Source organism: Arvicola amphibius, chromosome 17 (genome assembly GCF_903992535.2).
Source record: "Arvicola amphibius chromosome 17, mArvAmp1.2, whole genome shotgun sequence".
NCBI lineage: Eukaryota > Metazoa > Chordata > Mammalia > Rodentia > Cricetidae > Arvicola > Arvicola amphibius.
In genome coordinates, this window is record NC_052063.2 from 38,000,650 (window position 1) to 38,020,501 (window position 19,852).

Sequence of the window (19,852 nt, forward strand, 5' to 3'; positions counted from 1 at the left end):
AACACCAAGTCAATTGGGGGTTAGAGTTCTTTGGGCCCCCCTCCCTCTTTTCCCCCTCTTTCTTTTTCTCCCTTCCTCCCTTCCTTCTCCCAGTCTACCTTCTACCCCCTCCATCCTTCCCTTCCTCCCTTCCTTCTCCCAGTCTACCTTCTACCCCCTCCATCCTTCCCTTCCTCCCTTCCTTCTCCCAGTCTACCTTCTACCCCCTCCATCCTTCCCTTCCTCCCTTCCTTCTCCCAGTCTCCCTTCTACCCCCTCCATCCTCCCTTCCTCCCTTCCTTCTCCCAGTCTACCTTCTACCCCCTCCATCCTTCCCTTCCTCCCTTCCTTCTCCCAGTCTACCTTCTACCCCCTCCATCCTTCCCTTCCTCCCTTCCTTCTCCCTTCCTTCCTTCTCCTCTCCCTTCCACCATTCATCCTTCCCCTTGTTTTAAGGAATGCAGGTTGTATAAGAAATAAAAAGCCGTTCTCCATTGCTTCCTTCTATTCCCGCTTGTTTTATTAACTCTCCCACCCGGATCAATACTTACAAAATAAAACAGCAGGTCTTCTTGCTTCCTTATAATCAGGTAGAAGAATCTGTCTTCTTTTTGAACCGTGGACTCTTTAAGCACTAGTTCCTATTAGAGAAATGAGGCCCATTTCCTTTGCAAACCCGTGTCTTTATAAAATAAGATGTTAGTGAAAGGTAGAATGATTTTTTTTTCCATCCCTTTGATGTATGCAAAACTGTAGGGAGCCATTATGGATCGAGAGAAGCAAACGGAATGAAAGAAGTCTTTATCCATTTGAGACTAGAATTTCCAAGTTAACCGAAATGAATCCTTCTCTCTGTCTTTGGGCGCAGCTGACTTCGCTGCAGACGAGCGGTAGTGAACTAATTGCTGAATTTCACCATTGTCGTGTTTGCCATTGTGATATCATAGCTGTTTCTGATTTTGTAAGGCACGTTTAATCAAATCCTCTCCTCAGGTTGGGGAAGCAGCACCCCCACCAAGGGCAGGGTCACATGACCCTGTCACTGGACTGCTGGGGGGGGGGGAGAGTGTGGCCAGTGTTTTAATCATTCAACTATGCAGCCTTCTTAAATTTCAGATTCCAAATTAATAAGTCAGGGGGCGGGACCAAATAGCCTGCATTTTTTTAAAGGGTTTCTAAGTATGTTTTCTATGTGATTTTGTACGGATGTGTGTGGGAGCACAGGCCATAGCAAGCGTGTGGAGGTCAGAGACTAGCCCATGGAAATCGGTTCTGTCCTTGCGCTGTGTGAGGGTCCAGGGGATCAAACTCAGATCTTCAGGCTTGGCAGCAAGCCCCCATACCTGCTGAGTCATATCGCAGGCCCAATATTCTGCACTTCTAACAAGCCCCTCGTGGAGCTATTACTGCTGATCACATTTTGAGTAGCAGGATGTCACAGTAGCTTTGTTTTAAAGCCCCCATTTTCACAATATGGAAATCGAAAGTGGAGAGACAGAATTTGGGATGCAGTCCCAGGGAAGCACACCTAGGGCCTTGGGTGCCACTGGGCTCTGCCTCCAGCCTGGCATTTGGCATTCCTAAGTGCATGTGGTATGCCCCTTTGCAAAGGCTGGTTGATCTCCGTAGCCTGGAGGAGCTGCTGCCGGTGCCAGACAGGGCTGCTTCCCGTATGCTCCCATCCTGCTATCTTAGCAGCAAACTAATGAACAGCTTCCGTTCCGGTTCCTTGAGGATGGAACTGTTTCACTGTGTCCCGGCCTCACTGTGCCTGGAGCCCAGCATAGTCCCTGGCACCTGGCCGATTAATGATTTGAACTGAATCAAGCTGAGTTGATTGACTTCATTAGAGCAACATGGAGATGGCCTGGTTTTGTCTATTTAAAACTATGAGTTTCCTCTTTAAGGAATTTATCCTTTTTTTTTTTTTTTTTTTTTTTTTTGCATCGCATTCTGTTGTCAGTAACTGCCGGCTCACCTCCAGGCTTCCATAGTTCTTTTCAATTGCATTTGCTTAAGATGCATGAAGGTTGAACAACGGTACAGAATAAAGGTGGTAAAGACTCAGGGGCGGGGGTACCTCAAAGCTCTTTCCTTAAAAAAATGACTTTTACTTTTAATTATGTTTCTGCATCTGTGTGGGGTGTGCATATGCGTGCAGGTGCCCGTGGAGGCCTGGGGCACGGAATTCCCCGGGAGCTGAAGTTGGAGGCGGGTGTGAACCACCCACATAGATGCAGGGACTTGAACCCCAATCCTCTGCGCAAACAGTAGATGCTCCTAACCACTGAGCCACCTCTCCAGCCCTCTCAACACTCTTTAGTTCCGAGGAATATGTTCTGCCTGTAATAAAAGGACGTTAGCTACCATTGCTTATTTAAGAGTTTTCTGCTGGGATTTAAAGGGAAGCATTTCTGAATGTTTTGACAGACTCAAGCCTGTTCCCTTCTACAATGCTGATTAGTCTCAAGTCGTCAATAAAATATGCAAATCTGGATTCCCACTTAGCATTTTTTGTCTCCTAGAAGGATTTGAATAAATTGCTGTATCAGCCCCAGCACTGAGTGAATGAAACTTGGATACTATTCTTCATTGTTTCCTTTCAAGTCTCGGGTTCTGCCATGACAGTTTTTGAAAGCTTTATTATGTGTAATGCATGCCACTCCGCTCACACATGGCCTACTGCTGGCATTTAGCACATTCAGAGAGCTGTGTACCCGTCACTACAATCAATTCTAGAACATTTTTATTACCACTAAAAGATCTCCTGCACCCCTCAGCAGTCACCCCCTCCAGTTCCTCTGTCCCCCAGCACTGGGCAGCCGCCAGTGTATCTTCTGTCTCTAGCTGTCTCTGTCCTTCGCTGCGTACAAAGGAGTCCATACCATGCATAGTTCTTTGTGACTGACGTCACTTACGGAGCAAAAGATTTTTAAAGTTCATTCGTGTTGTAACATGGATTTATATTTTGTTCTTTTCCTTTTTCTTTTTGAAACTTTTTTTATATTGTTCCTTTCCATGGCTAAATACTACTCCAGTGTATGACAATCTATCTCTTCACTGAGTAGTAGACATTTACACTGTTTCGGGTTGTTATATTATGACAGTCTATCTCTTCACTGAGTAGTAGACATTTACACTGTTTTGGTTGTTATGAGAATTTATTTATCTCTTCACTGAGTAGTAAACATCTACACTGTTTCGGTTGTTATATTATGAGAATTTTTATCTCTTCACTGAATAGTAGACATTTACATTGTTTTGGGTTGTTATATTATGAGAATCTGTCTCTTCACTGAGTAGTAGACATTTACACTGTTTCCAGTTGGTATATTATGAGAATCTGTTATCTCTTCACTGAGTAGTAGACATTTACATTGTTTCGGGTTGTTGTATCAAAGCTACTGTAAATACTCAGGCGCAAGTGATTTTCATTTTTCTGGCATCTGTACCTCGGGAGAAATTGCTGACTTGTGAGCATGTGTGTGTGCATACGTGTGTGTTGTAGATGCATGTAGAAGTCACAGGAAGACCTTACCTGTCACTCTCCACTCAATTCCTTTGACCCAGGGTCTCTTCAGAATGCAGAGCTAGCTGACCCTTGCCAAGTGTTCTGTCTCTACACACTCATAGTGCAAGGGTTACAGGCGTGCACAGCTACCCTCTGGTTTTCACATGTGCCAGGGGGTGAAGTCGGGTCCCTCTGCATATGCGGACAAATATGGCTATCCACTGAGCCACCTCCCTAGCCCAGAGTTTTGGAACAGCAGTGTGTTTAACCTTTTGAGAAACTGTTAACAAAGAGACTTACGACTTCCCTCTCCCGCCAACAGTGTGTTAGGGTTCCTGTTTATTCCAGCACATGCTGGCATCTACCATTCTGAATCTCCATGCTGATGTGTGTGAGTTAGCTCCTCTTTTTTTTTTTAAAAAGATTTATTTATTTTTGTTTTATGTATATGGGTGGTTTTGCCCTTATGTATGTCTGTATACCATGTGTATGCAGTACCCACAGAGGCCAGAAGAGGGCATCAGATCCCCTGGGACTGGCGTTAACAAATGGTTGTGAGCCACCACTTGTGTGCCCTGAATCAAACCCAGGCCCTTTGGGAGAGCAACAAGAGCTAATAATTGCAAGCCATCGCCAGTCTCCTCTATCTTTTTCTCTGTTTCCCCCATAACCAGCGTTCGCCAGCATCTTCAGATATCCTTATTGACCATTTCTCTTCCACCTTCCTGGTCTCTATTCAGAGACCCCGCCTTTCTTCCGCTTGGACAATTTGAATTGTTGAGTTGCGGGAGTTCTTTATATATTTAGACTCACGTTCCTTTACAAACATTTTTCTCACTCTGGTTTGTCCCTCCAATTTTATAGTGTCTTTTAAATCTTGAAAGGCATGAACGATGAATGTAACTGAGATTAATTTTTCTTTGGTTGCTCATGGGCATTTGATGTCATAGCCAAGAAACCCGTGCCTGATGCTATGTCATGATCTTCTGAGTCTCATGCTCGTAGGCCACACATTTGGGTCTTTAATTGGTTTTGAACTAACATTTCCATCTGTGTTCTTGTGTATTCTCAAGTGCTGTGATCTTGGCTACCATGCAAGTCTGAACAGAGCCCTCAGAACGTACCTCTCGGCAGAGTACAACCTTGAAACCTCCAGACACGAAGGCTTGGACATTATTGAAAATGCTGTTGACAATTTAGAGCCAAGGAGTGACAAGCAGAGATTCATGGAGATGTACCCTGCTGCCTTCTGCCCACCAATGAAGTTTGAGTTCCAGTCTCATATGGGTGATGAGGTCAGTAACTGACTGTTTTTGTAAGAGCCAGTTGTCTCTTCGTGTGTCATTTGTTACGTCACGTATTCTCCTTTTGAGACAGCGCCTCATATAGGCCAGGATAGCCTCAGACTCACACTGTAGCCTTGGCTAGCCCTGAACTCTTGATCCTCCATCTCCCAGCTGCTGAGGCTGTATATAAGCTACCACACTGAGCTGCCTTGAAAGGGTTTTAAGATGTAGTTGGCTGTGTGTGTGTGTGTGTGTGTGTGTGTGTGTGTGCGCGCGTGTGCATACGTACATGTGTGTATATGTGTGTGCTTGCATGTGTGGTGTGTGTGTATATGTGTGTATATGCGTGTGTGTGCGTGTGTGTATGTCTCTGTGTATGTGTGTGTGTATATGTGTGTGCATGTGTGTATGTCTGTGTGTGTGTGTGTGTGTAGTGTGCACCTGAGGGCAACACCCACAGAAGTAAGAAGAGGACGTCAGATCCCTTAGAGCTGAAGTTACCAAGAGCTGTGGGTGCTGGGAACCAAACCTGGGTCCTCCGCTAGAGTGGCATACGCTTCAGTCGCCGAGCCATCTCTCCAGCCCCTGCCATGTATTCTGTTTATGAATGTAAGCTTCTATCCTGATTTTTTTAAAAAGAAGAAAGAAAGAAAGAAAGAAAGAAAGAAAGAAAGAAAGAAAGAAAGAAAGAAAGCCACTGTCTTTCCAAAGTCAAATAGTTGCTGTTTTTGTTTTCTATTATGGATATACTAACATGGAATGGTAAAAGTCACAGACAGGCTTCAGTCAGAAGAGTTTCCTTACTGTTAATGGGGTGGGCCGGTTCCCTTTCTTAATGGCCGGCTCTGCTAGTGAGCAGTAACCTCTAATGTTTTGTTGCCCCATGAGAAGAATCCTTCATCAGCCAAGACAATTTCTGTGGCCAGGAGGGTTTTCATTTTCAGGAAGTGTTTGTTTCATGTGCAATCTTAATGATGCTTTCATTTTGACCAAATCCATCACTGAAATCTTGCCCAAAATATCTCCTTCCAATACCAAAGATAATTTACCTTGTGACGTCTGTGGTGAGTCATATGATTTAACTGATGCTGGCTAGTAGCCATGATTGAAAGATACTTTTTTTTTTTTTTTTTTTGTTTTTTGTTTTTCGAGACAGGGTTTCTCTGCAGCTTTTTTAGAGCCTGTCCTGGAACTAGCTCTTGTAGACCAGGCTGGCCTTGAACTCACAGAGATCCGCCTGCCTCTGCCTCCCGAGTGCTGGGATTAAAGGCATGCGCCACCACCGCCCGGCTGAAAGATACTTCTTTTAAAAAGGCACTTTTCCGAACGTTCTGTATCCGTATACATTGAATCACTTCAGTCTTGCAGCAGCCCCAGGATTGGGAGTCTCATCGTCCCTTCTTGTAGAGCAGGAAATTGAAATCGCACTGGTAGAAGGCAGGGCGGGCATACAGGCACAGCTTCCTGGCTGCAGAGCCCACGCCCTAGCCAACAAGCTCTGTGACCTCCCTGACCCTCCCTTCTGCCCTTGCAGTCCACCTAGACCACCCTCTGCCCTCTGCCCTGTGGTGGTTAGGATTCCGTAGGCTGCCAGCACTGGCGCTCGGTCCCAGGCCCTGATGTTCTCAGGGCAGAGCTTCTGCACCATTGCCTTCCCCGAGATTGTCAGACCATAGCTGTTCACTACCCAAGTCTAAAGCTATTCAAAAGCGGCGCTTTACGGTGGCTGTTGAAAGGGATGGTGGTCTATGCCTGTCCCAGCACCCAGGAAGCAGAAATGGAAAGATTGTAAGTTTAAGGCCAGCCCGGGGTACCGAATAATAAACTGTCTCAGAAAAGTAACGTTCTGACCGGAAAAGTTGGAATAAGAGTGTTCCTACGACTCCTATATGTGGCGTTTAAGTATGAGACCTGTGGGTTCGATGGGCAGCCATCCCCAGAACCCAGATAAAAAGTCAGGCCTCACAGACCTGTACCCCAAGGCCAAGGGTGAAACGGGGTGGGTGGACAAAGACAGATAGGTCCCACTGGCTTCCCAGCAAGCCGGTCAATCTAGCTGACATGTTTACACTCTAGGTTTTGAGAGACCATCTCAAACACCCTGGAAAGCAATAGATGAAGACACCCCAAAGTTGACTGCTGGCCTCCGTGTACGCACAAACAAGCAAGCACCTGCATGCACAGACACACATTCACACCCACACCCGACAAATGATACCATGCTTTTGAGGCTGCTGCTGGTGCCTGTCATAACTGTGCTTCCTGCTTCTGTGTCAGGTGTGTCAGGTCAGCGCCCAGCAGCCAGTCCAGGCAGAGCTCATGCTCCGGAACCAGCAGCTGCAGTCCCGGCTGGCCACACTCAAGATCGAGAATGAGGAGGTGAGTGTGCTCCCTGGGAGGAAGAAGTGAGGATACTCCCTGGGAGAGGGTGCTCCCTGGGAGGAGATGAGGGTGCTCCCTGGGAGAAAGAGGTGAGGGTGCTCCCTGGGAGGAGGTGAAGGTGCTCCCTGGAAGGAGATGAGGGAAGGTGCTCCCTGGGAGGAGGTGAAAGTGCTCCCTGGGAGGAGATGAGGGTGCTCTTTGGGAGAAAGAGGTGAGGGTGCTCCCTGGGAGGAGGTGAGCATGCTCCCTGGGCGGAGGTGAAGGTGCTCCCTGGGAGAAAGAGGTGAGTGTGCTTTCTGGGAGGTTAGCATGGTCCCTGGGAGGAGGTGAGGGTTCTCCCTGGGAAGAGGTGAGGGTGCTCCCTGGGAGGAGGTAAGGTGCTCCCTGGGAGGAGGTGAGGGTGCTCCCTGAGAAGAGGTGAGGGTGCTCCCTGGGAAGAGGTGAGCATGCTCCCTGGGCGGAGGTGAGGATGCTCCCTGGGAGGAGGTGAGGGTGCTCCCTGGGAGGAGGTGAGGTGCTCCCTGGGAGGAGGTGAGGTGCTCCCTGGGAGGAGGTGAGGTGCTCCCTGACCCACTGGGGTCTGAACTAACACCTAAGCTGGAAGACACTCACATGGCCTCAACATCACTGTCATTCTGAAGGTCTCCTCACCGTGCCCTTCACTATCAGGGCTCCCACAGACTCTTCACAGCAGTCAGTGCAAGGGTTCTGATGCCTCTGTAAATAAACACTTTACCACAGTTGGCTTCATGTGGCTGTAAAGTTAGTTCATCTTCTTAAGCTACACTTCATCTTGAGAACAGCTCCCTGAATTATCTAATTCACTGCATATGTCCAAAAATATAGTCATATGTAAAATGCAAGTTAATTTTATCTTATTTTCTAAAATTAGAAATCCCCCCACCCCCTGCTTATGTCTTTCCATGGTTCCTAAATTTTTGGTGCTAAATGTGGCATTGGTTGTAAAAAGTGCAAAAAAAATCATTTTTGAAATAGTGCTTGAATTGGGATCAAAAAATGATAATTTGCTGACATATTTAAAAGTATAGACTATAAAATGTGAATTGTCAGTATATCATGGGGCTGGAGCACAATTGTGCAATTCAGAGGCTCGTTTTTCCATCGACTGTATCAGGCTCATACTCTCCTAATGTAAAGATAGGAAGCACAGAAGGTTTTTGTTATTCAAGACTCTCAACGGTGATTTATAGGAACCCAGAATTGGCCTCTGACATTTTTGGGTTTGCGATATGGGGGTGCTGGTAAGGTGTAGGGTATAGCTCCAGAGCTCCAGGGTCCTGCTGCTTGCCATGTCGTCCCATGTCAGCAGCTTCCTCACCCAGTGACGGAAGATTAGCTCTGCAATGCCTGGGCTTTAGTCAGGGCCAACCATTGCATCCAGGAAATGGAACTCTAATTGGCCAGACTGGATGCTGTCCTGTGATTGATAGCCCCGAGAGACATTATCCAGAAACAGATAACTTCTGGAGTGTAGAATGTGGGCTACCAAGAACAAACTCAGACCAACAGAGCCGATCTCTGGAGCAGGAGTGTAGCTCACGGGTGCAGTGTTCGCTTGCACACCACTCTCCAGTGCCAGACGGATGACATGGGGTGACTCAAGACTGGAACCCCTGCACTCAGGAGACGAGGCAAGAGGATCAGAAGTCCAAGGCCAGCTTGGGATTTGTTAGCCCTAAGAAAGAAAGAGAGAGGGGGGGAGGGGGGAAGGGGAGGAAAGAAAGAAGAAAGGAAGGAAGGAAGGAAGGAAGGAAGGAAGGAAGGAAGGAAGGACGCTAGAGAATAAGGGGGGCTGAGCAGTTTGCTAAGTGGTGATGGAGGACTTCTTGTGCTGCCATGGGAACCAGAGTTCAGATCCCAGCACCCACATGGGGGAGGGGGTCACAAGTGCCAGTAATGCCAGCTCCAGAATCCGGCACCTTCTTCTGGCACCTCCATGGGCACCTGCACACACCCTTGCATGTATACTCAGCAAAATAAATAAATAAGCACACAAACAGATAAATGATAAGTAAATAAATAGTTAAAATTGGAAAAATAAAGAATAAAGCAGATTCTCACAAGTCCCTTAAGTATCCTGCTCCGCTTTCATCTCATGGGATGCTTGTGGCCTGGAGAGATGACTGAGCTGTTAGGAGCTCTCATTGCTCTTCCAGGGAATCCCAGTTCATTCTGATATCCATGCTGGGTGGATTAACACTGCCTGCAACTCCAGGGACCCAGTGGTCTGTTGTGGGTGCCCTGGGCATACACACACACACACACACACACACACACACACAGACCCACACCTACTTCAAAACAAAATTTAAAGAACAATGTGTGTCTACACGATTGCAGTTTGATGAAAACCTACTGTTGAGTATTTTGGTTTGGTTTGGTTTGGTTTGGTTTGGTTTGGTTTGGTTTTTTTGCTTCCATTCCTACTAGAGAAACCAAACCAGCCCTTACTCAAGATGCAACCTGAGTTATTTCTAGTAAAACAGGGGTTATCAATCAACAGGTGGGTCACACACACCCCCCGCTGGGTTCAACTGGCCCTTTCACAAGGGTCACCTATGACCATCTGAAAACACAGACATTTATGTTATGATTCATAATGGCAACAAAATTACAGGTATGAAGTAGCAATGAAAATAATTTTATGGTTGAGGGTCGCCACAACATGAGGAACTGTATTAAAGGGTCGCAGTGTTAGGAAGGCGAGAACCTCCGGTGTAGTCAGTTCACAAATGAGCCTTCATAAAGGACCCCATTACTGTCCTGGAAGGCTACAGCTTAGCTAGGTACTATGAGACACGCACTAGCCTACTGCAAGGTGCTGGCTCCTAGTGGATCCGCTGTTTATATCTGGGAACTTTCAGTGGTTTGTTTTATTTTGTCCTGTTTTGTGTTTTGTTTTTTTGTTTTGTTTTTCATATCTTCCTGCTCTTTTACTTGGAAAATACTTTCTAAACCCCAGGAAAATTCCACATTATACACAGGGTCGAAGCTGGCAGGCTACAGGCTTGTTTTATTTGGCTTTGAAGTTTTCAGTTGTTTTTTGTTTGTTTTTTTTTTTTTTTTTTAAAAAAATCAGCCAGGCAGTGGTGGTGCATGACTTTACTCCCAACTCTCCAGAGGCAGAGACAGGTGGATCTCTGAGTGCCAGCCTGGTCTGTAGAGCAAGTTCCAGGATAGCCAAGGTTACAGAGAGAAGCCCTGTCTCAGAAAAAAAAAAAAAAAATCAGAAAATCTGGCCAAAAGGGAAGTGAGGCACCTCATCTCCACTTTGCCCCCTCGTTCAACCCCCAGTTCTGTGTCTGGCTGCTACACAGTTTGAGCTTTTGACCCTTAATATAGACCACATTAGGCGTGGGGAAGAGACGCGCAGCCTCACATGCTAGAAGAGGCAGGTGGCTTGTTTTCACTGCCACCCTTTAAAGGCTTGCTCTAGAGTCAAAGAACTGGAAGGTGCAGGGCGGCCAGCATAGCTGGCCGTCTCTGGTTTCCTGGGCACTGTGAGGAAGTGGGCATCCCCATAAGGAATGACTGGGTGCTAGTTGTACTAAGAGCCCCGCGTGGAGCAGCAGCCTGGGTGCTAGCTGCGCTAAGAGCCCCACATGGAATTCCGTGGCACCCCTTAAAATCTCCCATCAGCAGCTTGGAGAATTTCATGAACTTACAAAGACATTTGTAATAGGTATGTTCAGCCATAACGAGCAAGATTTTAGGCAAGCTGAAACAACTTTCATGACACGTAGAGTTAAGGAAAGTAAGAGATTTCCATTGTAAATCACGGTAAAATCTCTCTCTCTCTCTCTCTCTCTCTCTCTCTCTCTCTCTCTCTCTCTCTCTCTCTCTCTCTCTCACACACACACACACGCCTAAAAAGTTGTTTTTTTTTTCCCCACTCATGTTATCAATGACTGCAACAAAACCCCAAGTTGTATAAACCCATGACTGAACACTCCATGAGAATCTTCGGTTTCTTTTCAAACTTGATCTAAGAATTGGAGCACCTAGTTCTACCTAGTTCTATCTTTGTTTCAGATTTCTGTCTTCTCTGTGGCTTTTGTCACCAGCCTTCAGCATCTCCAGCTGGCCGACAGTGACAGCCTTGGTAAATGACAGCTGCTGCCTGGCCCTTAAGTGATGGTGTCTTGCAGACAAAACTGAGAACAGTCTACTGTCTTCCACTGCAAACACACATACATTGTGTTTGTTTCGAACAAGCTTTAGCTCCCAGAAGGGAGGACACTGATCCACACAAGAACCCACAGGGGAGATGAGGAGAGTTTCTAGAAGATAGATACAGGCCCAGGGCCCTGGGGGATGCCGGAGCTCAGAAGGGCTGGGCAGAGCTGCTGCAGGCTGTTGCTCTGTGCCAAGAGCCCTTTAGCATCCCTGAGGAGGGGAGTGGCTTTGACCTCACCTCCACCAACAGACTTTCTCTGAGTCTTCTGTGCTCCACTGCACAAATCACGGGTGACATTAGGAGGAATAAATCATTCCTGGCTTCATGTTGCCCCAAATAGGTAGAAACATAGACCTCTAAATGCTGTTCCAGATGCTTACAAGCGACGGACTTGAAGTCCTCCTCTCAGCCACAGTGAGAGTCAGCTCTGTCCAGCAGGGCTATTGAATCAGAATCAGGAACACAGGTTTCCCGAGACAGTTGGAGGCAGGAACTGTGTTCTGAGAGCCCCTGGGCAACAATGCTGTTGCCGTCCTTGGGTTAAGCTCTATCACTGCTGAGACTGAATTTTTATATTGTTTAAAGATTTATATATCACATACACAGTATTATGCCTGTAGGCCAGAAGAGGGCACCATATCTCATTAGAGGTGGTTGTGAGCCACCATGTAGGTGCCGGGAATCGAACTCAGGACCTCTGAAAGAGCAGGCAGCACTCTTGACCCCTGAGCCATCTCTGCAGCCCCAAGAATAAATTAAAAAAAAAAAATCAAGTGACCCCAGTGTTTATAAATACAACCTCTGATGCTGGCCAATAGAGGATCAATGGGGCCCTGTCGGTGGTGGTTCTGAAGCAACCACCACCCCTCAACTAAAACCACAGAGAGCAGCAAAGACAAGATGCTTTTCAGCTCTGTAATACCTTATCCAGCTCAGACAGGGCCACGGGGATCGGTTCCACTGTTAAGGGAGGAGGAGAGAGGGAAGGCCAGGGCAGGATGCTGCCTTTGCTTTCTGCTCTGGCCACCTATGGCCTGTACCGACATAGTTTCCATAGTCTCGGCATAAACCCAATCTGTGTGTGTGTGTGTATGTGTGTGTGTGTGCGCGCGTGTGTGTGGTGTATGGATCCTTTTAAATGGTTTGAAATCCTTGTGAAATGATACAGCGGTATAACAGAAATACAGACGATGTCCGTGAAGTATCTGAATGGGACACCACCTTGGCAAAGAGATGAGTCAGTTCCCCTTGGGTGTGGAGGTCTCCGTCTAAAACACAGTTCAAAGGCCCCACACCATCAGAGAAAACAGGATATGTTCCAGCAACGGGTTGTTCAGAATGAGACCTCATGTAAAGAAAAGATATATTTAAAGATGCCATCAAATTAAAGGCTGATCACTGGGGTGGGCCCTAGTCCAGTGTGGCCGAGATCCCTGTGAAAAGGGAGAACTGGAGCCCACGGACACAAAGAGAAGCCAACAAGAATGCCCTGAGACAGATCCTGGCCTCCCAAGCTTGAGGGGAGCTAACCTGGAAACCCACATTTGTTGACCTTGGACCTCCAGCCTCCATGACTGGGAGATGACAGTTTGCCCAAACAAGCTCATAGAGTGCATTTGGAGCCGGAGACTAGCAAAGGGCCTTCCAGGTTCTCGCCAAAGGCTACCTAAGGACAGAACAACCAAGAGCCAATATGCGTAAATCTCACAGAAAGGACCTTTGATGGCTCAGAGTAACATTGCCACTGTGCAGGGATGCAGACCTGAGTTCAAATCCCCGGCGCCCACATCGTGAAATCAGAGCATGGTAACACAGGTCTGTAACTCCAGCACAGGCGGGTGGAGACAACCGTCTGGCCAGCCTCGCCAACAGAGTGAGCTTCCGGTTCAGCAAGGACCCTGTCTCAAGGCAGAAAGGCAGACAGCGTCCTCTTCTGGCCCCCATACATTGACTTATGGACATGCCATACACACCCCAAACGTGCAATGCACACATGCATACACACTAATAATGATGATGATAGCCGTGTTTCTAATCCCACAGGAGTTACCTCTCCCCCATCGCTCATTTTTATCCACAGCCTTGAGGATAAAAAATGTTTTTCATGTGTTCCTTGTCAATTATTTGGCATTCGCTTCTACCGAACCCACCCGTGTTTCCCTGCAGCCAATGGGGAGTCAGTGTGAGCACTGTTAGCCGTAGTATATTCTTTTTGGTGAATCCCCTCTGCGACCTATTATCACGCCTGCGTGTCAGAGCTGCTGTCATTTGGAGCATCCCGTGGGATGAGACAGAGTCCGAGCCATAGTGTCTTTTATTTTTCCTGGCAACTCCAGATTTAACTGTGACACCGTTTCTGAGGGGGACGTTGTCACATAGAGGAAAACAGTGACTTTGGTTCTTTGTGCGTACGACCCGTTTGGGTGCATTTGCTAACACTGCTACTGCTGGGTATCGTATCCACGGGAAGATGGTTCTAGTGAGATGTTGTTTTATAGCTCGCTATCTTACTGTCTCAGTGAGCATACTTTAATTAACAAATTCCAACCCACTGACAGGTCATCTAGGGCAAACTACAGACGTGGATTTTAATTTTCGCTCACAGTGACTTTTTGTTTGTTTAGTTTTGGAGTCAGGCCTTCTTGGGATGTTGGGGGAGTTTCCTGTTCTCTTGTTTTCGGCAGTTGGCACTGGGAACTTGCGATTTAAGGAGAAAATATCAATGCTCCCTGTCTAACTCACTTTCTCCTTTCACTCCGCTAGGGTCTTAGCGTTTCTCTGTAGCTTTGGAAGCTGTGCTTCACCTTACACTGCTATTTCTGGTAATTTTTATTTTTTACACTTAAGACAGTTCAAAAAAAAAAAAAAAAACAAAAAAACAAAAAAACAGTGAACCTTCCACTTCTATTGCTTGAATGTTTTTCAAATGTGCCTAGAGGTTTCACTTCAGGTGTTTCTCCCCAGGTCTGCAATCATGACCTCCGCCCCAGGTTAAGATCTCCTGGCTCGTTCCTTCCTTTCTGTCTTTTCCTTTTATTGCTCGTTGGCCCCAGTATATTTTAAAAGCAGGAACCTGAGCAGACACACCAGTTCTTCCAGCTCCTCCCGGTTGCGGTGGCCCCCGTTGCCCATCCCTTGGCTGCACTGTGCTGGGGACTTGATTACCATGTCGCTCTGAAAGCTGTATTCTCTCCCTCTCATGAAGCTGCTTGTTGTGGCTCTGAGAGGCCAAGCTTGCTCCCTTCCGTCTTCTGTCTTGAGTCCTTTTTGACTGGTGCCTACTTCTTGACCCCGACACATGTCTCTCATAGTGCCTTGCCTGAGAGAACAGCGCAGACTCTCACCCATCTTGGTAAAATAGCAGGAGTTTCCATGAGTAAAGAGGGGGTACCACTTATCTAATAGTGTTTCCGTCAACTAACAGATTTCCCATTTTCTAATGGGAATATAAAACTCAGGGAACTGTAAAAATATATCTGCCTTCAGTAACCATCACTTTATTTATGCATAGATACCTTAAATCATATTTAAAAGTATGCTTTAATTTAGAAATATGATTATTTCTCCTCCTAGTTCTGTGGAGGCTCTCACAGGTCCAGCGATGATGCTGGTCACTGTCAGAGTTGCGTTTTTAGTACCCACGAGCGTTCCTTCACATCTGTTTCAGGTGTGGTACTGTTAAAGCATGTGCATCATACCCATTTCAGAAATGTCTCCACAGGTAATAGTAACACATTGGCCCAACCTAAGGCAGTGAGTCTCCTAACCTTCATGGGCAGAGGCGGGTAGTCATGGCCTGTGAAGCTGCTGCCCGTAGTAATGGGCACTTACACCAAAGTCCAAATGTGCTTTTTCACAGAAAGAGCTACTCTCCACATAATGCATACTCCAGGAACAGCAAAATATACTACATTCTCTGCAAGTTTTTATTTTTATTTTGAGACAAGGTCTGTCCTAGAACTCGCTTTGTAGACCAGGCTGGCCTCGAACTCATGGAGATCCACCTGCCTCTGCCTACCGAGTGCAGGGATTAAAGATGTGAGCCACCAGGCATTCTCTGCATCTTTTTAAGAAGTCCCATAGCATGATTGTTTTCAGTATCCAGACTAGTACTGATTGATTGCTCTGATTTTCTAGCCATGCAATGTTTTTTCCTGCCCCCCCCTCTTTCTCTCTCTCTTTCTCTGTGTGTGTGTGTGTGCGCGCACGCGTGCGCGCACACCATGACACACTTGTGGAAGTCAGAGGGTCAGTTGCCTCCTTCAGCCAAGTAGGGTTCAAGGATCAAATCCATGTCATTAGGCATGACGGCAAGCACCTTGACCCACTGAGTCTCAACGGCCTTGGGTTTTATTGTCATTTTACATAATTAAAAAGATTTCCACTTCTTACAGTGATGGTGTGGATCACTCAGCCAATTCTTGCATTCATGTTTTATTGTCAGTGACAAAGTACATGGCAAAGCATGAAGCCCATGACACAAGAGCCAGAGCCTCCCAAAAGGAAGTATTTTGAGCAGTAATAAAATCCAGGAATTCTAAGCTACGGGTGTCCTGTAAGCTTGGAAAAACAAACTTTGTTTTTGGAGGCTGATGAGATTAGTTTAGACCTCAACTCTAGACGTCTGTGTAGAGATGTCTAGCAAAGGCCAACAAGGTGACTCAGTCAGTAGGGGCACTTGCCACCAAGCCTAAAGACCTAAGTTTGATGTCTGGAACCTACACAGTGGAAAGAAAGATCTGACTACTAAAGCTTTTCCCCTGACATTCACATGCACCCTGTGGCATGGGTGTTCCCACACATATACACACAATAAATAAAATAAATGTAAGGGACATTAAAACTTTTTACATGTGTAAGAAAGATAATGAGGAACAAGAAGTGTACCTAATTTGGAAAAGCCACTGGTGATAGCCAGAAGAAATAGTAAATCCCAGAGACAGACCACAGAAGCTACCAGCAGTGGAATTATCAGAAACACGCTGCAGAAGAACTGCTTCTGGACTCAAGGAGATAAAAAACCAGCTTAGATTTCAGCAGAGAAAATGAGCAGGGAGATAAGAGATCGGAAAATAACCTCGTAGACATTGAAGAGCTAAGAATGACAGGAAAACCACTTCAAAGTGGTGGGTGGTTAGTAGATTAGACACGGCTGAAGAGTGAATTGCCAAAGGGGACATCTCAGGGGGGAAATCATCATGATACTACCAGTAAAATCAAAAGAATAGAAAATACAGAAGAAAAGAAAAGGATTATGAGGCAAAGAGAACAACAGTGTGCTGGTGTAGCTGGACTCTTAGAAACTGAGGGAGCAGCTTAAAAGACAAGGAGAAAAGCCAGAAGTTAAACAGATCACTCAGTTAGGATCTGTCTTTAAAATCTGTGCGTATGTGGGGCTGAGTCTGACAACCTGAGCTCCTTTCTGGGACACAGATGGAAGGAGAGGACAGAGTCTCTCAAGTTGTCTGCTGCCCTCACAGTCCTACTGTAAAACACGTGCATTCACACACACACACACACACACACACACACACACACACACACGAAACAGATAGGCATATATGTATGAGCACCTACACATGGTGAAAGTATACAAGCCAAAGATGGCTAGGAGGCTTTAAAGGAAGATGGAGGGGAACTAAAGGTAAAAGTTTTCTAGCAAGAACATGGAAGCCACAAAAAAGTACAATAGCACATTCCATAGACTGAAGGATAACCATCTAACAGTTCTTCATACGTGAAGAGAGATAAAAGACTTTCAAGTAGATAAAATAGACTCAACTAAAAAGAATTCCCGGTGGTTACTTTTAAAATATAAGCAACAGAGATCAAAAAGAACCTATTAAATACATGGATGAATCAAGATGAATATATAAAAGTGATAATGTCTCAGTTAAGTGTGTATATCATATATATATATATATATATATATATATATATATATATATAGTATATATAGTAGTCAGATCTTTCTTTCCACTGTGAAGGTTCCAGAGAAATGGACTATTTCCAATCCATTATGAAATAGTATCTGAATTAGGAGAGACCAATGGAGCTAAACTCTAGACTCTATATTAGATGACAAAAAGAAAACCTGTTAATTCACGGTAGATTTGACCAGCACGGACTATGCAATCTTTGATAAATAAAAAGCGAATTATTAAGGTGAGGCTAGGAGATAAATTTCAAAGCACCGGGAAGTAGGATTAAGTAGCGTTGTGACCGTGGGATGGGAAATGTTTTGTAAGTAAGGCACAGCAAGCCCTAGTCGTGAAGGAAAGGACTGAAGAAATAATTATATCAAAAGTGGAATCCGAGGTCGGGAGGACGACACAGCAGCTAAAGGCACTTACCGCAGAAGCCTGGGGTCCTCAGCTCAAGCCTGGGAACCCTGAAAAAGCGACTCCACAAAGTTGTCCTCTGACCTCCAGTCAAGTGCTGCGGCACGTGCACACCTGTACACACACACATGTACACACGCTCACACTAAAAAGTATATAGAAATAAAAGTAGAAGCTGTATTCATCTAGACGGTAATGGAGCTGAAGCCAAGAGTGAGAAAATAATTAGTAACATGAATAACAAGACTCAGAGCCCAGGAGAGTATTGATTGACAGGTCTCAACGAAGTGTTCACAGGAGAGATTCCGGGTGCCTGTCACATAGGCTAATACAGTCAAGCGCATTCAACAAGGAGATGCTTATGGGTATGGCCGAAGACCACTGCACACTAGCACAGTGCCCTAAATTGAATGGATTGACAGTGTGTGCCAACTGTTGACGAGGATACAGAGTCATGGGAATTGTCCACCAGGCTGGTGGGAATGTACATAGCATCATTTTAGAGAACAATCTGCCATATTCCATATACAGCAATTCTGTCCATGTATGTGTATCCCATCAAAATTATGTTCATGAATTGTAGTTAATTCATAAAAGACCCAGACTAAAAGGTAATCATCTATCAATCACAGGGACTGGGGAGTGGGCGCAGATATATCCTGGTAATACATGTCAAGTAGTGAAATACTTGAGAATTTGTCATGAGAAATGAATCTCGCTGACACTGAGCAAAAGAAATCAAATTTAAAGATATAAGCTGTACTGTTCTGTTTGTATAAAACACCACCAAAATATTAGAAATCAGGGGAGGGTTTGATGTGTGGCTTCGGGGCAGGATGTTTGCTCATAGCACATATAAGCTTCTGGCTTTGGTTCCCAATTTAAAAATAAAATACAGGAAGCAAGGCAGGAGGGAGTTTAGTAGACTGAGAGGAAGAAAGGTGTGGGGGGTTCATTTGAAGGACAGTGAGGGTGTTCATAAAGTACACTTTGGGTCTGAGCGGTGTTTGCACAGGTGTGTCCGCTTGGAGATTATTTCTCAGGCTATATACCTATGGTCTGTGCATTCTTTCTGTTTGTGGGTTTACTTTAATTAAAAGGTAATAGTAAACAGAAATGAAATTGGGAGTCTCCAGAGGTCTGTGAGAGTTATAAGGGCACAGACTGGTGACCTGAGGTCCGACTGGCCTGCCTGTCTTCCTCCACCCAACCCACACTCTGAAGTCATCTCTCCCCAGGGACTGACGCTAGCAGAGAAACCTGAGGCTCGCAGAGCGATATGCTAATGAAGAAATGTTTTTCTGTGCCCAGGTCAAGAAAACGACTGAAGCCACCCTCCAGACGATCCAGGATATGGTCACTATCGAAGACTACGATGTGTCTGAGTGCTTCCAGCACAGCCGGTCCACGGAGTCCGTCAAGTCTACCGTGTCTGAAACCTACCTGAGTAAACCCAGCATCGCCAAGAGACGCGCTAACCAGCAAGAAACCGAGCATTTCTACTTCATGGTGCGCCCGCCCCCCAGCCCCTCCCGACGGAGCCCAGGGCCTCGCTTGCCTCGGGCACCTCTGCCGTGATGCCACAGTCTCCTGGAGGCCTTGATTTAAAAATATGTTCACTTGCACACCCTCACGGTTCCAGACTTGAGCCATTCTGGGTGGACGTTAGGAGATGGGATTTCTTTGGAACAGACTGGAAGGAGGTTGGGTGTTGAGCAGATGTGAGGATGTCTTACTCAGTAGTTCCTCCATCTTGTTTTTTTTTTTTTTTTTCTTTTTTTGAGACAGGTTTCTTTCTGAACCTGTAGTCAATGTGGCCAATGAGCACCTCTGGGATCTTCCTGGCCCCGCCCCCCACCCTAGTGCTGAGGTTACTGATACATGCCCAGTACTGGAGACCTGAACTCAGCTCCTCCTGCCCCTTTTTCCCCAATCCAGGCTTTTTCCCCATTCATGTGGGTACAGGTCACTGGGGAGTTGGCTAAAATACAGCCCGTTTCAATAGATCTGGGGAGGAAGAGCCCAACGCCTGCATCTCCCATTGGCTCTCAGGAGATGGCTGACTCCACTAGACTAGAGACCATACTGGGAGTAGCAGAACTCTAGAACACAAAGCAGCTACAGTTTAGTGTGCCCCCTCTGGGAAGTCCCTGGA

The 19,852-nt window shown here is 46.1% G+C and overlaps 1 protein-coding gene across 2 annotated transcripts in view; it reads left to right on the forward strand.

Moving 5' to 3' along the window:
* Positions 1-19,852, forward strand: part of Srgap1 (SLIT-ROBO Rho GTPase activating protein 1) — a 273,611-nt gene that overhangs the window by 200,605 nt on the left and 53,154 nt on the right. For both annotated transcript variants that reach the window (XM_038314549.1, XM_038314550.1), the window contains exons 7-9: positions 4,564-4,785; positions 7,054-7,155; positions 19,009-19,206. In XM_038314549.1, coding sequence (XP_038170477.1) covers positions 4,564-4,785; positions 7,054-7,155; positions 19,009-19,206 — 522 coding nt within the window. The remainder of the gene's footprint in view (positions 1-4,563; positions 4,786-7,053; positions 7,156-19,008; positions 19,207-19,852) is intronic.